At 32.6% G+C, this 17,281-nt stretch overlaps 1 protein-coding gene across 2 annotated transcripts in view; it reads right to left on the minus strand.

The window, feature by feature from the left end:
• LOC147079724 (protein bric-a-brac 1-like) overlaps positions 1 to 17,281 on the minus strand; it is a 489,046-nt gene that overhangs the window by 20,535 nt on the left and 451,230 nt on the right. For both annotated transcript variants that reach the window (XM_085943612.1, XM_085943602.1), the window contains exon 2: positions 1,702 to 1,759. In XM_085943612.1, the coding sequence (XP_085799738.1) occupies positions 1,702 to 1,759 (58 nt within the window). The remainder of the gene's footprint in view (positions 1 to 1,701; positions 1,760 to 17,281) is intronic.

A 17,281-nucleotide genomic window follows, 5' to 3' on the forward strand; every position in this document is an offset into this window, starting at 1 on the left:
ATCATGTTACAAAGCAATACAATCTCATTCATTTTTTGGGATATTATTATTAAAAATTCTAGTCGCAAGAAACGATCCTGGGGCCCGCACGAGGCTCATAGACAGTGTGTTGAACATCACTGCTTTAGATTGTGTCGATTATATGTTTTTATTATTATTATTTAATTTATTTGATACACTTATTTACCTAGGAATATCTGTCATGACTACCCATTTAAACTACCTCAATTTTCCATAGTTTTTTTGAGTCGTATGAGGTCTGGCGTTGTCGTGATTGAAAATGACACCTCTTCTGTGGAGTCAGGAATGTAATTTTTTCCAATTGATTACTTGTAGCATGTGTCATAGATCGGCTTAAAGTATCGATTGAAGAAAAGATCTCAAATTTGCCAAACAGAAGAGGAATTATTTTTCACCATTATAACACCAGACGTATTAATCATAAAGAAATGTCCAATAATTGAGGCAGTTTAAATGTGAATTAATAGTAGGTATATACACTATATTATACTGACCTGCTACCATTAGATAATCATTTTTTTTCGCAGCAAAATTAAATGAATGGGAAATTGTTTAGTATAAAAAAATATATCCAAATTAATCTTGATTTATTTTTCAGCGCAAAACCGAGAGAATGAATATAGGTATAGACTATCGAAAATATCATCAATGAATTGAATATTAAAGGCTAAGAAGAAATCATAAATAATAATGTAAAATATATATTGGTTTCAAATTTAAAAAAAATCAATGTCATAAACATTTTAAAATATCGTATTATTTAATGGATGACCATAATATGTGGATAAATGCGGCCCCCGAAAAGTTTTTGGTATTTAATTTGGCCCCCGTCAAATACGGTTGCTCATTACTTACCTTAAGTCTCAAAAATATGTGAATTTTAAAGTATCAAGATTACTAATTAGGTGAGTTTTTGATGAAGGGGACGATATACCGATACTTTGTTTATGTGGTCGTCTTGTAGGTACGTATGCATACAGATTTTGTGTGCAATTTATAATGACAACTGCCATATCTGAACCCGATTGATAAAGTGGAGAAAACTAAAACAATGTTTAACAAATGTCAAATGTCCCAATAAAATACTGCCATAACATGATTAAAGAAAAGTGAGAAATGTAGTTAAAATTTTACATACGAATAGGTACTAATTTTTACACCCAGCTTTTCGAATATTTGAGAATTCTTTGGGAATATTTGAAAGATTTTAAAGTTTTCACTTAAGCGTTAATGACATTGAGTAGTTCGTTTTTTTACCTAGAGGTCGCTACTATTGCTCTACTGCGCAGACGCAGATCGCCCACACGCCAGCGTGTAGCGTGTAAAGTAGCCCGGCTATCAACTTTTCTCGGTAGATTGTTTACAATCTGCTTGTTAGCTAGTTCGATGATAACACTGGGCGAGTTTACAAGCAGATTGTAAATTCGCTGGCTTGTAGCTTGTAAAGTAGCTCAATGTCATCGACGCATTAGATACTACAGTACACTTAGTAAGGCAAAAGGGGTTTACTGATGTATCTATAGTCTAAGGGCTTACTCTATCGATCGCGTTTTCTGTTTAAGTAAAACACTCAAGTGCTATGGTGGAGATTTAAGCTTTAACAGAAACTACGACCGTCTGAATAAGCCGATGACAATATTATTATGTTGCACCTACTACCGTTTTGTACGGCAAACTCACCGGCTATTGACGATGTCGAGGCTCCGAGCCAAGCGTGAGAACTTTCGAGCAACTTGGCCTGAAACAAAAAGAAACATAATATTATTAATACGAGAAGTAAAGGCAAACATGTTTGAATACATAAATAAATACGAGTAGGTAATATTACAATACATTTTTGTTATAAATTAAACATAGAAGAGAGCGGTTTCGTTACGTGTACGAATGAGAATTCATTCTTATTCAACTCAAAACAATTTATTTAATTCTAAATTGATTATCAGATTTCACTAAGTGGCTAAATTTCAATTGTCATTAGTCATCTACAACGAAACATGATCATTTGGAATATTTGGATGAAATTAAAAATAATTTCATATTAACGACGATTATGAATATTATTTATTTATTTTATTATTCCTAAAACTACTAATAAATTATTCATAATAATGTTTTTAATAAATATTATTATTTTATATTATGGTGTGAACTTATGAACTGGACGTCCAGGTTCAGCAGTACGGTCTTAGATATGTTTAATCTTTATTCCAGTGTTATTCAAACTGTGCATTCAATACCCAAGAGCATTTAAAGCTGTTTGAAAAATAATAATAATTCCAGATAATCTTAATATTGTACGCTGATGTACGATAATAATAAATCTAATTTTTAATTTTAATTTGTTTGCGACCTCAAATTATTCCTCTCACGATATAAAATTGTTTCGAATAGCACCTACCCATCTCATCTTAGCAACTGATTTAAAAAATACGTTCAAGAAAATAATATGGAAAAGTTCAGATGAATTCAATTAAAGAGAAATGGAGGTAATTGCAGCGATATCCCGTGTGGCTAGGAGGTCATGTGTTCATTGGGAACTAAAAATAAAGGAATCAATGCAAATAATACACTCAGTAGAGTAGATTCCGTGGAGTCGACAAAATTTCGCCTTGTGTGTATCGACTTTAAATAGCAAAATAATATATTTGAAGTAGGTAATGATTTAACCCTACATTATATGAGACTAAAAGTAATATGGTGCAATATTAGTGGCGGATTGATTCCAAGATTTGAGAAACACACTGCCTATTAAACAGGGTTCTACTTAGTCATTCATACTGTCTTCCGAGATGCTGGAAGCCAAAACGATTGTATGAAGTTAAAATAATAATGATTCTTTACAAAAAATGCAATTATTAATAATTATACTTAATAAACTGTTTTGTCCAAATGCCATCTAAGGGACAGATAACAGGAATGAAAATTAGTGTTGGACATGAATACATTCTGGTATGACTTTTTGGTCGAAGCACACATAGTAAACATAATATGTAAATTTGAACGAAATGATTATCTGTAAATAGTTTAGCGGAGAAATAATTATTAGTGATGAGAGAAAAGGGCTGGCCAATCAAATCGGTTTCCGCGTTGCCAACAAACATTTTGACAAGTACTAGCCCGCGGATTTAATTATTAATGAAAAACAGCACTACAAAACTAGTGTGCGTTCCGACACGTCACACAAAACATATTATAAAATAGAGAGATTTTTTCACATTAAGCCCGTCAGTGCTTCAGAATGTGACTGCATTTTCTGTGTTAAATGTGTGCGCATATTGAGTCGGCGTTGTCTGTTCGACGTCTAGGAAGGGTGGATTTGAGAAAATAATAAAAAAATCGGTTTGTCTACTTATTTATGCGCGTTAGAAGTTATACTTCTTTGGCGTAACAAAACAAAATAACTATTTCGCATGTTTGTTGCTTTATTCGTTCGAGGGCCCAAATGGCCCCCCTTGCGTCTTGCTGGCATTGTGTACTGTAATACACGTACATAAAAATAGATAAATTAAAATAAATCATACAAAATTTTGCACGTACTGCGTTGTGATATGCCGAATGAAATGTCAAAATGACGCGACGCTTCTCTTGAATTCTTCTCGGACGTAGCGCCATCTGTCATTCAACAACATAAATAATTTCGTTTTGTTTGAAATACGAACGACGGTTAAATTTGTTCATACAAAAATAATAAAATCGCGATTAAAAAATGGGAGGGTGGGGGTAGGAGGGTGAAAATTTGGGGTTATAGGTATTTTTTATGCCAAATAATAAAAAAAATACAAAAAAAAAATTGTCAAAAAAATAAAAGAAAATTTTTCTGGATAGAGATACCCTAATCACTTAGCGGTATGAAATATACTTGTTGACCTATTCTCATACCTAACAAATATACATAAAAAAAATCATAAAAATTGGTCGAGCCATTTCGGAGGAGTTCGACCACAAACATCGTGACACGAGATTTTTATATATATAGAGATATTGAAAATAAACTCCATATAATTTATTATTATTACGTATTAGAGAAAAAAATATTGGTACCATAAATGTACTTATGGGTTTTTATAATTAATTAAGTAGGTACACACAACAATGTTGATATTATGTTACTGGACAAAGTAATGGAGGCCTAGTGCTGGAATTTGTATTAAAAATAAGAGAATAGGGGCGGGTTGATTTTTAACGTTCCGTTTGTAGTTTAGGGGTCGTGCGCGGACCCCGTAAAACCAGCGTCAATCGCGGTTTACCTTTTTCATTGCGAGCAACCCGCGAACAAAACACGATAAGCGACATATTGTGGGGGGATGACGCGCGACTCGACGCCATTCGGTGCGACGCCTCTCGCGTCCGCAGGTGTCTCGCGCGGCGACGGCGGGCGAGCGTCGACACGTCCCGCCTTGTCAAACACACGATTTGTATGTTTTTCCCGCATTCCCACATTCGAATAAATACAGAAAAAACTAACAGCAGAAATGTACATGCACGAACAGTGTCACACTGTGCATTTTGTGTAGGTACATGCCATTCATTACGAAGAAAATAAAAAAACGGAACAAAATATAGTTTTTCGCGAAACATGCGAATTCTGACATTCTTGATAGTAATGAGCTGTGTGTTTCTGATAAATTATCTTAGAAATCGGGACCGTCCAAGGCGCAGAACTAATTTGCCGTTGGAAATGCCAATTGGGCGGGCAATTACTGTGTTAAACCAAATCACTTACAATTTTGATATATTTCATCTATGTGAGGTTGAGTTTAGGTGGACGTTGTTTTATAAATTCTGAAAATGGGGTCTACTTAGGTCATTCGGCGTACTTTTCCACGTACTCACTAACGTTGCTTCTATTTTTCTTTATTTTTTAATATGTACTGTTTTAATACTAAAACCTTGTTTTTCATACATTCATATTTCATATAAGTATACTGTATGGAAATAAATGAATTAGAATTGAATTAAAAATATTTATGGTGAAATTTAAATAAAACAATATTGCTGAAAATACTAGACCGAAAATCACATATTCCTTATTTAGTAACAGAACAGAATATTAATAAGATATAAATGCAAAAGCCAATCGCTATGGGGCAGGTGAAGATTTGGCAGCAGTTTTAATTTATAACTAAGTCAGGAGCAAGTCATGAAATTACAAGAAACACAAAGTCCCCTGATGCCCTCAAATATTACCAATATTGAATGAAAGGTTACGTTTACGTGATCAACTTTAATGGATATGATATTATCGCTAATGTACAGCTGATTTTCTTGATCCGTGGGTCTATTCTGTGTTTATTGACCGCTAAAGTGATAAATATTATCAAACTTAGGGTAGGTTTGTATCAAAATATTAGCACTTTTCTTGCTGCTGTTAAAATATAGCACTTATTGCAATAATATAAATTAACTTATTGTAATTGTTACAATAAGTGCTAATACTTTGATACAAACCTACCCAAGTTTGATAATATTTATCACTTTAGCGGTCGATAAGTATAGAATAGACCCACTGGAGTAGACTTTGGAGTTTGAAATGAGCAATGCACTGAAAACGTAAACCCAAATTATCCATTTGAAAACAACAAATACTAGTGTACTTATACTTAATTATTTCGATACCACGTCCACATCATAATTATTAGAATGCGAATCTTTATCTATTGCATCGATGAGATAAGTTTTATTTAATTTTAATAATATTCAACGTCTTTTGAATTAATTGTAAAAATTTTAGTCTATAATCTACTGAAAAATGGAGTAAAATTAATTTAATGATTAATTGTACACTACCGACATCGCTTAAAAATTATATAAACTAAAGTTAACAAACATTTTTTTTATCCATAAAAGAATAAGTTCTTAAAAAAATTCACAGATGCCACTTATTATTTTGATAGTATTTTCATTGATTTGCATGATATAAAAAAATTAGATTGTAACCTAAGATCTAACTAAATCTATAATCTTAGATTGTAACGAATAAATTAATATTAAATTATACTCGTATCAAATGAAATTAACATGGAACTAAAATTAAACTCGGTATTTATTGATGCAGTCCCCCGATCCTGTCCGGTATGTGAAAATGTGCACCATCGACAGGTCGGGAGGTACCTAGATCGCGAGCGATAAAACTAATTCGGCGGGAAACACGCTACCGGCTATTGGTTACTTATTTAAAAATTTATATGTCGTTGACAGCTATCGTTTTATAAATACAATTTTGTGCGCTAATACTATCTATCGATTAACTGTCATATTTAGTATTCACCAATGAACAAGAAGTTCAACATAGACAGAGATAATAAAAATATGTTTTTTTTATGATGCATTTAACGTCAACACTGTAAAATGCTACTAGGATCTAGTGACGAAAGTATGAAATATGGGATTAAATACAATAATAATTATTTGTTTACTTTGTGTTGATTATTGCATATTCATGTACAAACCAATAATAATAACGATTTAAAAAGCCGTGAGCGTTCATTGGACGGTTTAATTGTGTTAATATTAATTATTGTAAATCATTGAAATATTATAGTTAAGATAATATATAACGAATGTCTAGAAGAAACTGGTCATAATATTATGACGTTATTTAATATCCAAAGTTTTAATTAAAAAGATATAAGTAGATTATTCCACAAAAGAAAAATGTATATAAGTTTAAAAAAATTTGATTTGTAGGTAAATTGTTAATAAAACACATTCAATTTTTCCCCCGGTAATTATGATTTTCCGTTACTTGGTGTCCTTAATTGACGGTTCCTAAATTAGCGGGAGAGATAAAAGATTAGTGTAATTACTCTGCATATAGCTAAATAAATAATATGTAAGTTATAACAGTGGCGTGCGGTCCATAGATGCTGTACATACATGCTCCGCACCCCCAGAAAGAAACGATATAGGGAATTACTACGGAAAAAAAATACGTTGCTTTTTATTGAACAACTGTCGTGAAAATTTTATTTAACTTTACATCTAAAGGTTACATATTATAAATTATAACTATTAAACATATATTAACGGGGTGCAGAATCACACACAAAAACTACTTCATTGGCCGTCAGCCAATGTGTGGCAAATGGTAGGCATAGTTATATCCTATTTTTCAACATAATTCCTACAAAAAAAGTCACAGCACGTCACTGGTGAGGAAGTACTACATCGTTATGAACTCTCCATTTCCATGATATCCAAAGGATTCTCCGGTAAACGGAAGTATCTACCGAAAACCTTGCTAATATAATTATTACTTATTGCTTGAGTGAAAGTCAGCGCTCGAAATGGAGATGTTTACGAACCGGAGCGCTCGACAGTTTTCTGAAGATATTTACATAGTTATCAAATTTTATGTGTATTTCATAAAAATAGATGTGTTAGATTTTCTATTCTATGGCATATCTAGCTCAGACGGTCAAATTATTTTTGCCACGAGACAGCGATAATTTTACCGATTTTACGAACAGGAACGGCGCTCCGGTGCGCTCCGGTCCATTTCAAGCCCTGGTGAAAGTCCATTATTGATCTATCGCGTTGGTAAGTGCATACTGATTAACACCACAGTTCGACAGCATTTCTTGAAAAAAAATTATTTTCTGTATCATAAATTAATATATCTACCTATATTATATTTGTCAATACATGTTGATTGGTTGATTGCGCTAAAGACATCGAGATAATCAATTATTATTGTTTCTTCTTTTAATTTTACGTATACATAAAAAAAACTTTAGACCAAATCGACTATTATCAGATATATCTGAAAAGACATTTATAAATTTTCAATTTTTAAGGGAAATCATAAGTAATTCATACTTACAAATACTTACAAAATTATTATTACGCTATTTTCTTCGAACAAACAAGCATTTTGATAATATTTATTATTTTCTAAATACGCTAAAGCATTATTTTTAACAGCTTATAAATAGAATCATCTATCTTGTTTTTTACTCACTGATTTTACAATTATCTGAAGCGAATATTAGAATATCATTAATTTAATAATTCAGATTGCTGTCATTGCGTCCAACTTGTGAACTTTGAAACCAATTCGTACCTATAGGATAAAAATATCTATCTAAAATAGAAGAAAACCGACGATCGGTGGTTTTGAACTTTGTTTGACTTCCTTATAGTAACTTCATATAACTAGCCATGCTAAAGCGAATACATCGAGATAATGGAGAATACAAACCATTTAATTTTATTTGTACATAGTGCTACTATTATATAAATACACTATAACTATCACTGTACGTAGCGGTGGCGAAGGGTGGAGGTAGGCTGTTAAGATCCGACATAAATAGTGCATACTTAACTTCGGCAGTCAAACGTATTTGTTTTCATTGAACAAAGGCAAACAATGTAGGTATAGATAGTGTTTGTTAGTTTTTAAATTTCAATTAAACCCTGTCTAATCCAAGCCATAGTAGATAACAGTAAAGAATATATATCTAGAATATCTATAAATTATCTAAAATTATGCCATCAAACCATACATATTTTTTGATATTTTATAGATATAAGAATATTGTTTATAGATTATGGGTTGGTTAGGCAGGGCTTAATGAATTTAAAAAAAAATTATCAACACCATTTGTAATATTATGTACTATTAATTCAACGAAAACAAATAATTATAACTGACAAAGTTTAGTATGTACTATTTATGTCGAACCTTAGCAGCCTACCTCCACACCTCGCCTCTGATACGTAGGTACTGAGAGGTATATAACAACACCAGCTTATCAGGAGAGATATTTTAAATTTCTATTTTTTGTACTGTTCCATTTTGGTAGGTGGTACACATGTTTTTGAAATTTCGTTTACTATATTATTATATTAAATTATATCAATTATAATCAAGTATAATCTGAATATAAAAAAATATACTTGCTAAAAACGAAAATTAGTTTATGTATAGTGTTAGTAAGTAGTATGATAGATGTTATGATTGATAATTTAAGGATTTTATTTTTGACTATTTATTGTTAATTAAAGTAAAATGCTTATTGTCAACAAATTCTGTCCAAATTACATCGGAAATAATAAATCTAAAAGCGGTATTTATACGAAGCAGCTGCAGTCGGAATATTGACAACATATTGTGTCAATAATTCATTGCTAAACGAATTATTGTTTTCGCGGGGTAATTTTGATGTGCTGTGCAAACCTGAGTGCTGGGAGCAAGGGAAAATTATTAGTAAATAAACACGTGCTCCAATAACAGCATCATAAAATCGAAATACTATTACAGGAAATTACTTTTAATTTTCCACACGGCGGATTCGTTTATGCCACGTGTGTTAGGGAAATGAAACCTGCGAGAAGCTTAGTTCTATAATAATTTAAAATTGTTTTATGTGATATTAAAAATATGAGAGTAAAATAATTGATTTTACTCACATCTGCGTAACATATCTACCTACGTTGAAGTGCAAATAACTTGATTCATGGTCCTATTATAATGGTTATTGATCGGACTAAGTATAGTCTGAAACGTAGAAACAGTGGGCGAGTTTATATATCTGGGATCGAACATTGGTGGGAAAAGTGGTTGTGAAACAGAGATAAATGCTATGGCACGTCTTACCACTATACTATTGAAGGATTGAGAAATTTCAATTGTCACGAAAATTATATTTGTGAAAATTAGTGTTTTGCTTAGTAGTCATGAACAGAGCGTTAGAGCGGAGCTCGAAGCAGGAGTACGGAGCACTGGAGCGATGGGATTTTACCCGGAGCAGGAGCGGAGCTGGAGCACCGAACATTTGTAGTGCTCCACTGCTCACATTTTTAAATTATTATTTTTTCGTCCTAAAATCCAATGAAACTAGTATATTTTGACACTTTGCAACACTGGAATTATTTGAAATATGGCAACACTGCCGAGTGATAAATAACCTCACTTTTTTGATAGAAGAGGCAAATAATGAGAAACGATTTGCTCTCAGCAATTTTGTTTAATATAATTAATAATGAAAATGACGATTATTTTAAAACTCCTTTTTTAACATTTGTATAAGTACGCATAATACTTAAAACTTTTTACCTGGAGCGGAGCAGACCCTGGAGCGGAGCAACTCAAAAAAGGGTCCGCTCCAACGCTCTGGTCGTTAACCCTGACGGCAAGGGAGCGGAATGATTCGTATTTCTTAGATGACGAACCAGTCGAATCTTCCAGTAGTCACAGATAAAGGAATGGCTCTCGATTATGACTAAAATAAAGTACTGGTAAACCGGCTACCTACGTACCAAAGGAAGACGGATTATTTGGAGTCCTCACAGTTCCCGTCCACATAATTAAGTGGAACATAGATTATTCAATTTCTATACGTAATATCATCATTGTTTCCTTATGATAATGATAATCAAAAGAATTTTCCGACTCGTTTTTGAATGGGTATATTGTCAATGCAATCTCTTTCTGCCAAAACTGTGATTGCTCATGCATATTTTACTTTTTTATGGGTTTATTATATACAATACGTCTAAACTTGCAAGTATCAATTTTCATACCCCGTCATAGGACGGATGTGATGTTTCATAATGCTGTGAATCGTACGATTTAACTATATTTTGATAGCATTATAAAGGTTCATACTTTTGTGGACGTCTTAAATAGGTTTTGATTTGTTTGGTTAGATTTATAATTGTTTTTATTATTTTACTTTAATATTGTATAACATAATTTCTATTTTTTATTGTCGTCAGTAATTAAGTATTTTTTTTTTTTCATTTCATGACTATTTATAATTTTATATTTCATTGTGGTGCATTGGCCAATAGCTATAATGCGATAACACTCCTTTTCTTAATAATATAAAATCTGTTGTTGTGCTTCCACTTGGTTAATATTATTTTAAACATACATGAAAATTTTGTTATTTCAATACGTAAATTGTTAAAAGTATTGCAATGTATGCGATCTAATATTTGGTTTGATAAGTGCGCATTTTCATATATAATAAAGTGCGCATTTTCATATGATAAAGGCATAATAATATTCCTTTTAGCTGAGCAGCAAGCGAGTAAAAGCAATGCTAATGACCAAGTTGGCAATCACAAGTCTCCCATACTTTTCACTATTGTTTTTTTTTTTTAATAATTCCCCTCCGGCGGTTTTCTGAGGGCTGATAATATGTACTGGATGCCTATTCATGTGAGAGGGCTCACAGAGGCTCAGTCCGCACACACTCCTCTCGCATATTGCAATGCATTTTTGACGAGATGAAAAACGACATATAAAACAATGGGTAATATATAATGGCCTGACTAGCAAAATGGAATGCGATCGAACGAATGTGACTGCATTCAAAAGGACGGAAAGTCGTATGGTATTATTTTGTACGTCTCAGATGTAAATTTATTTGAAAATTAAATAATATATTCAACTGATTATTGACGATCGTAACTCAACGAGTTGCCACCATCAATAAAATTATTATTATTATTGTAGGAACAGAGGGGTCATAGAAAATTTAGCTACAGACGAAAAACTAGATACTTAGGTATACGATTTTTAAGCTGCTTGATGACTATAGATATGAATTTAGTAATAAGATATAATATATCTTATATCATTATGTTATAAATACCCTCAAAAGGTAAATTGGCTATGAAAGATATGACACTACAATATGTCTGTACAAAACCTGTTATTCACTCATTTTCTGTATAATCGTATATACGACACGGTGGCATTGAGAACTTCAGATTTTAATTCAAGTATTGTCATACCATTTTTTGTTTAATTTATAATAATTATAACCAATGTATTATTTAAGAATTGACAAAAAAAATCTACTAAAACAAATCATTACATAATTGGTTGTATATTTGAATTATTCAAAACTCGCATTATTAAACGTTATTCGTGGCAATACAGTTGTTGTTTTGCAGTGTCATTCTATCGATTATTATTATTTTTTCAATAAATTGTGAATAGGGTTTGAATACGTTTGTAAATATTTGCAGTGCATGCAATTTTTCATCCGCGCGGTCAATTATCAGGGTACGGTGAAGGGCACCTGTTGGCCAAAGGTAAACAACGAGTAAACAAAAATAATAATGGTAAATAATATATAGACAACATGTCCGTAGTGCGGGGTTTGTTGTTTACATAATAATATGAATGATATAGGAATCGTGGATAATAATTTTATATATTAAGTATGATGTATCTGATTTCTTAATATTGTAATAGGTACTATTTATAGATTGCGGTATAATCACGTTTATATTATATTTAGACACAAACTGGCACAAGAAAAAATCTATAAGCACTAATTGCAGCAATCAAATATGTAATTATATTTTTAATAAATTCTCGTAATTAAATTATCATGTAAAATTCAATGTTCCATAAAATAATCACAAATATTCATATACCTACTGAGTTTCATTCACAGCCAAACACCCTTTTCAGTGCAATCATTTTACGTCGTCTATGGTTGTATTTAGAAAAATCTTTTGGTATTTAAGATAGAGAGCATAAAGCCTACCATGTGTGGAGGCCTCTTGACAACTTTTAGTTAGAAGGATTACTCCTAAATTAGTTAGAAGGATTACTCCTAAATAAGTTAGAAGGATTACTCCTAAATTCATGTAAATGTAACCCAGCCCCATGATTATAATTAGAAAAATATTTGAACCCGGAATAGGTACAAATAAAAAGTTTTTTTTTTTTTTAATATATTTATAGAAAACTATATTACTTAATACAAATGATGTATGCCAGTATTTTTAGGAAGAAATAATTTAATATTAGAAACTAGAATCCACAATTATGTAATACGTATTTAAATAATTTGTTTCACTGTATTCTCCGCCGACGGAATGATTAACATCAAATAGGTGGCGAATAAATTGTAATAGCTGCATCTTCTATTCCTGCGTTAGATCACTAACGCTTTGGCGTGTCCGGAAATTTTTACGTATGCAGTTGGTCATATCACAGTTCATCGCGAGCTGTTGTATCGGAAATATTGAAATATAATTTATCTCTAAATTAAATAAAAACTTAAAAACAGGTAATGAAAACCACCGGAATACAATGACAAGACAGAAGAAAATATGCAGGTAGTGTAAATTATAAATACATTCATATTTTATATATTTATAAAAAATTCCTGTAGGTGTTCGTAAGTATGAAGTTGTACATATTAAATATTTGATAATAATGATATATTTGATACCAATCAATATCAAATTACTGTTCTTATTGAATATAATAAAATTTGAACAACACATTTGATCTCAATGCAATACGGTCATTTCTTCCCAGTAAGATAGCTCACGATAAACGGTGAAATGTAATACGTACAATTTACATGTAACTACGCTTTGGAGATTGCGCCACTTACAGAGGTTGCGTAGTCAAGATAATTATTATCTACAAGAGGTTTCCTTTGCTGTATTATTATGAGAAGGTATTACGAGTATTATGAGAGAATAGAATATTTATCATTAAGGCTATACCTCAGTTGAGGCACGGTCTATAAAGATCGTGGCTAGGCGATGCGAGGATTGCGGGTCGCGGGTGCAAATGACGCATGCCAAACGAAATATAATTTGTCATATAAATCCAAAATGCGTCGATTTAATATTCTGTTTATTGTTACATTAGTAAAAATAATAATTAATAATATATTCATTCACATGTTTTCTTTTTAAAGTAAATGGGTAACGTTTTTAGTCATCTTTACACGATTTAAGAATTAATACGCCCGTCGCCATCACGAAACAAATTTACGTGTTCCCAGCTCGACGTTCTCTCTCCGAATGGCAGCAAGTCCAAAATTTCGTCGTGCCTATAGTTGAAAATTATTTGCCGTTTTACTGATGTATCACCTTAAGGATATTATGACTGAAGTCATAGATCTAATATAACTACTGAAGTATTCAACTTTCCTGCATTTTGTGGTATCAATATGTATAGGCCTGGTATATATATAAATATATATGTATATATTATATTACGGAAGATTAGGATTTAGCCATTCACAAAAAATATGGGACGAGAGATCAGTTCTCGAAGAACACCAAGAATATAATAATATATATATATTATTTAGTTAGTACAATATTGAATCGACGTATCGAGAGGCTGCTACCAAAATGTCCTAGTTCTCACGTATGCATTCGAACTACGGTCTCTTAATCATCTTCATATCTTTTTCCATGATAGGTAATGAGCAAATGCAGCCATACAGTGATACGGAGGGGATACTAAAACCCACCCCGAAATTGATTGGATCGACGGGCTCACTAGTTTCGGATGAGCAGAGCTGGAGTAAGACTTCATGTAGCTATAGATCGACGCCGGCTGACTGTAAAGAAGCTTGATTTTTAAGTCGTAACAATGAGATTTATGAATGAAATAAAATGATATATTTAAAATTGCACTTAAAAATGCAGTGGTAAAAGCCTGATTGCCTCGTTTGGTGTGTGCGGAAGCACCCCCTACGCTCCTCACCCGTTACTCCGTCCTCCTCCGGGTCAGTCCTTGACGTGTCAGCTGAGTCGAGAGTACTAATCAAAATCACACCCTCCACATGGAATAAAAACCACAGCTTCCTGCTCTGCCTATTTTTAATACAGTCATATAATATTATGGGTACATACATATTCAGTCATTGCGTTAGACAATTGTTATTGAAATATCAGCCACTATTTTTATTATTTGGAATTGAGATTGCAAGGAGTGCCTGTCTCAAAATGAGACACCTCATTAGCAATAATTGACACATCAACCTAGGTTTGAGACTGCGTATGGTTTGTTATTAATGTTATTATCTTCTCTCAACCGTTTTATTTGGTATGAAAGTATAGACGCTAAACCACGAGATGTCACTGAGAGATGAGGCTTTGAACTGAGCGAGTTACAAATTTAATGTTGACGTTCTCAATCGAATGGGAAAAGTCCAAAAAGTTCTGCTTAGTATGAAAACCAGAAAACTACAATGGGTACTTCGGCCCAGTGTTGCCATCTTTTTGACATCGAATTATAGTACACGGTCCAAGAAATTATAATATTTCGCCAAAAATATAGCAAGCATTGTTATCTATTGAAAATGGATGTTTTTGGTTCTCACAAAAAAAAATACTGAGAATTTATGAAATTCCGAGGCCCTTTTTATCTATTACGTCATCTTACGACCAAAATGCTTATTGGCGAATTCAAGAAATATCATTTTAAATCAAAGCCTACTGTTTTTTTTACCTCTTGCGAGCAACTTCTCTCTCCGTTCGCCAATTTTTCTAGTATTAATAGTAGATTTATAGTACGGAAATATCGAAATTTTAGTACTTTTGGGGTATTTTATAATGTCGAAATTAAATCTTTAAGATAAAAATATATTTTTCTCTGATATTAAGAATTATAGTATTTTGGGCGTACATAGCACGCGGACCAAACAAAACATAGTACGGCTGACCGAGCTCAGTTCGGCCACACTATAAGATGACACAAATACAGTATTCCCAAATTTATCATCCAAGGAAAGATCAACGGAAAGCGAAGTAGGAGACGGCGTCGCATTTTAAACGACCTCTGTGATTAGTATGAGTGCTGCTCTACCGAACTGTTTTGGGTAGCAAATCAAATAAAAAATCAAATATATGACTGATCCTCGTTAAAGGATGACACGATAAGAAGAAGATTCTTTTATAATTGACGTGATGAATCTCTTTCATAAAGTTAATCGTCATATTTTGGCGGAAAGGTATTGTATTAATAATTGAAATTAAAAACCGAACTTAATAGGTTCTGATCGTAACTAATTAACATAGGTATAATGGAATAAGATTGCGACAGAGGTGGGGTAAAAGTATCGGATGGTTCGATACTGACAAAAAAGTGTCGATTCCTAAATATCGAACGGGCAAAAAGAATTGCTAACGTTTAGTCGACCCTAGACATAGTGGCGTTTGACTTGTAGATATTCTTAGGACTTAGAGATACCGAAGTTTTGAACAGCGGGTGGCTGTCAGAGCTTTAGAAACCATTTCGTTATAAAGTTAATTTCTTCAGAATTATTTAATGAATATTGCAGAGTGACGTTTATGAATTTTAAGATTTAATGATGTCAAAATTTAAGTTTGCTATGTTTTTTCTATTTGCCTATGTGACATTGTAAGGTACATAATTAAGACGGTCATTCACCGGCGAGGACTCGGTAATATTAAACGTGTATTTTTAAATACGAGTAAGTACAAATATTATTATCATTTCCGATGTACGATTTGCCGAGAGAGTCGGCGATACGAAGATAAATCAATTGAGTCAAGTAGGTACTTAAAACCGCACATAAAATTTTATTTTCATTATTTATTAATATATATTTTAAAGACGTACATACGTATTCTGTACGGCGCTATCCATCGAATATAAATCTTTGTGTATGAAATGGAAATATACATTATCTTGACGTTTGATAATTGCACGGCGATCATAAATTTGAATATTTCCGAACATGTAATAATTACGCCCGCCAAGATATTTCTACAAGTCAGCGTTTCCAAAACTTTACACAACAAGTGAATTGTGGAATACATGAGCAGAAAAGTTTTTTATTAATTATGAATAAAATACAGAACGTTCGTCCAGAATTTTACAATGAATAATCTTTTGTAGATAGGTATCTAATAATATAAATAATTCCTCATACATTATTCGTTACAAAAATCCGTACAAATTAGTACAATGTAAAAATCAATAACTGAAATATAATTATGCTAAATCTAACTTTGAGTCTAATTAGATGATTTATTTTAACGGTATCGACACTTGGGCATTAAGAATCGACGTCTCCGCCGAATCTTAGGGGTACATTGGTACGACCGCGTTACAAATACTCGACTTTGTGAGCTGACACAACAGCCCTCGGTGATTGAAATAGTCAAAAAGAGACGCTTTACGTGGCTTTTCGGATGCCGAATAAGACACTCCGTACCTTTGCAACGCAATCCCAAGATTTCCTTCGCCATGGCCGACCAATCCCTCACCCTATAGCAGTACTACAAAAGCGATATACGCGCTGCAGGTGTCACATGGCGGGAGGCACGATACGTAGCGATGGACCGAGGGCGATGGCGCGATCTTGTGCGTGCCCTATGCCCCATTTTGCTGGGGCGTCATATGGTCAAGTAAGTATAGTGTCATAATAACAATAAATAATCTACAGAAGTAATAATAGTTTTATAATTATTATTATTTAAATAATAGCAATTTTATAGTAGGTACTAATTAAAA

The sequence above is a fragment of the Rhyacophila brunnea genome, unplaced genomic scaffold (assembly GCF_057557595.1).
Source record: "Rhyacophila brunnea isolate RB1 unplaced genomic scaffold, BYU_Rbru_1.0 scaffold_1, whole genome shotgun sequence".
Lineage (NCBI taxonomy): Eukaryota > Metazoa > Arthropoda > Insecta > Trichoptera > Rhyacophilidae > Rhyacophila > Rhyacophila brunnea.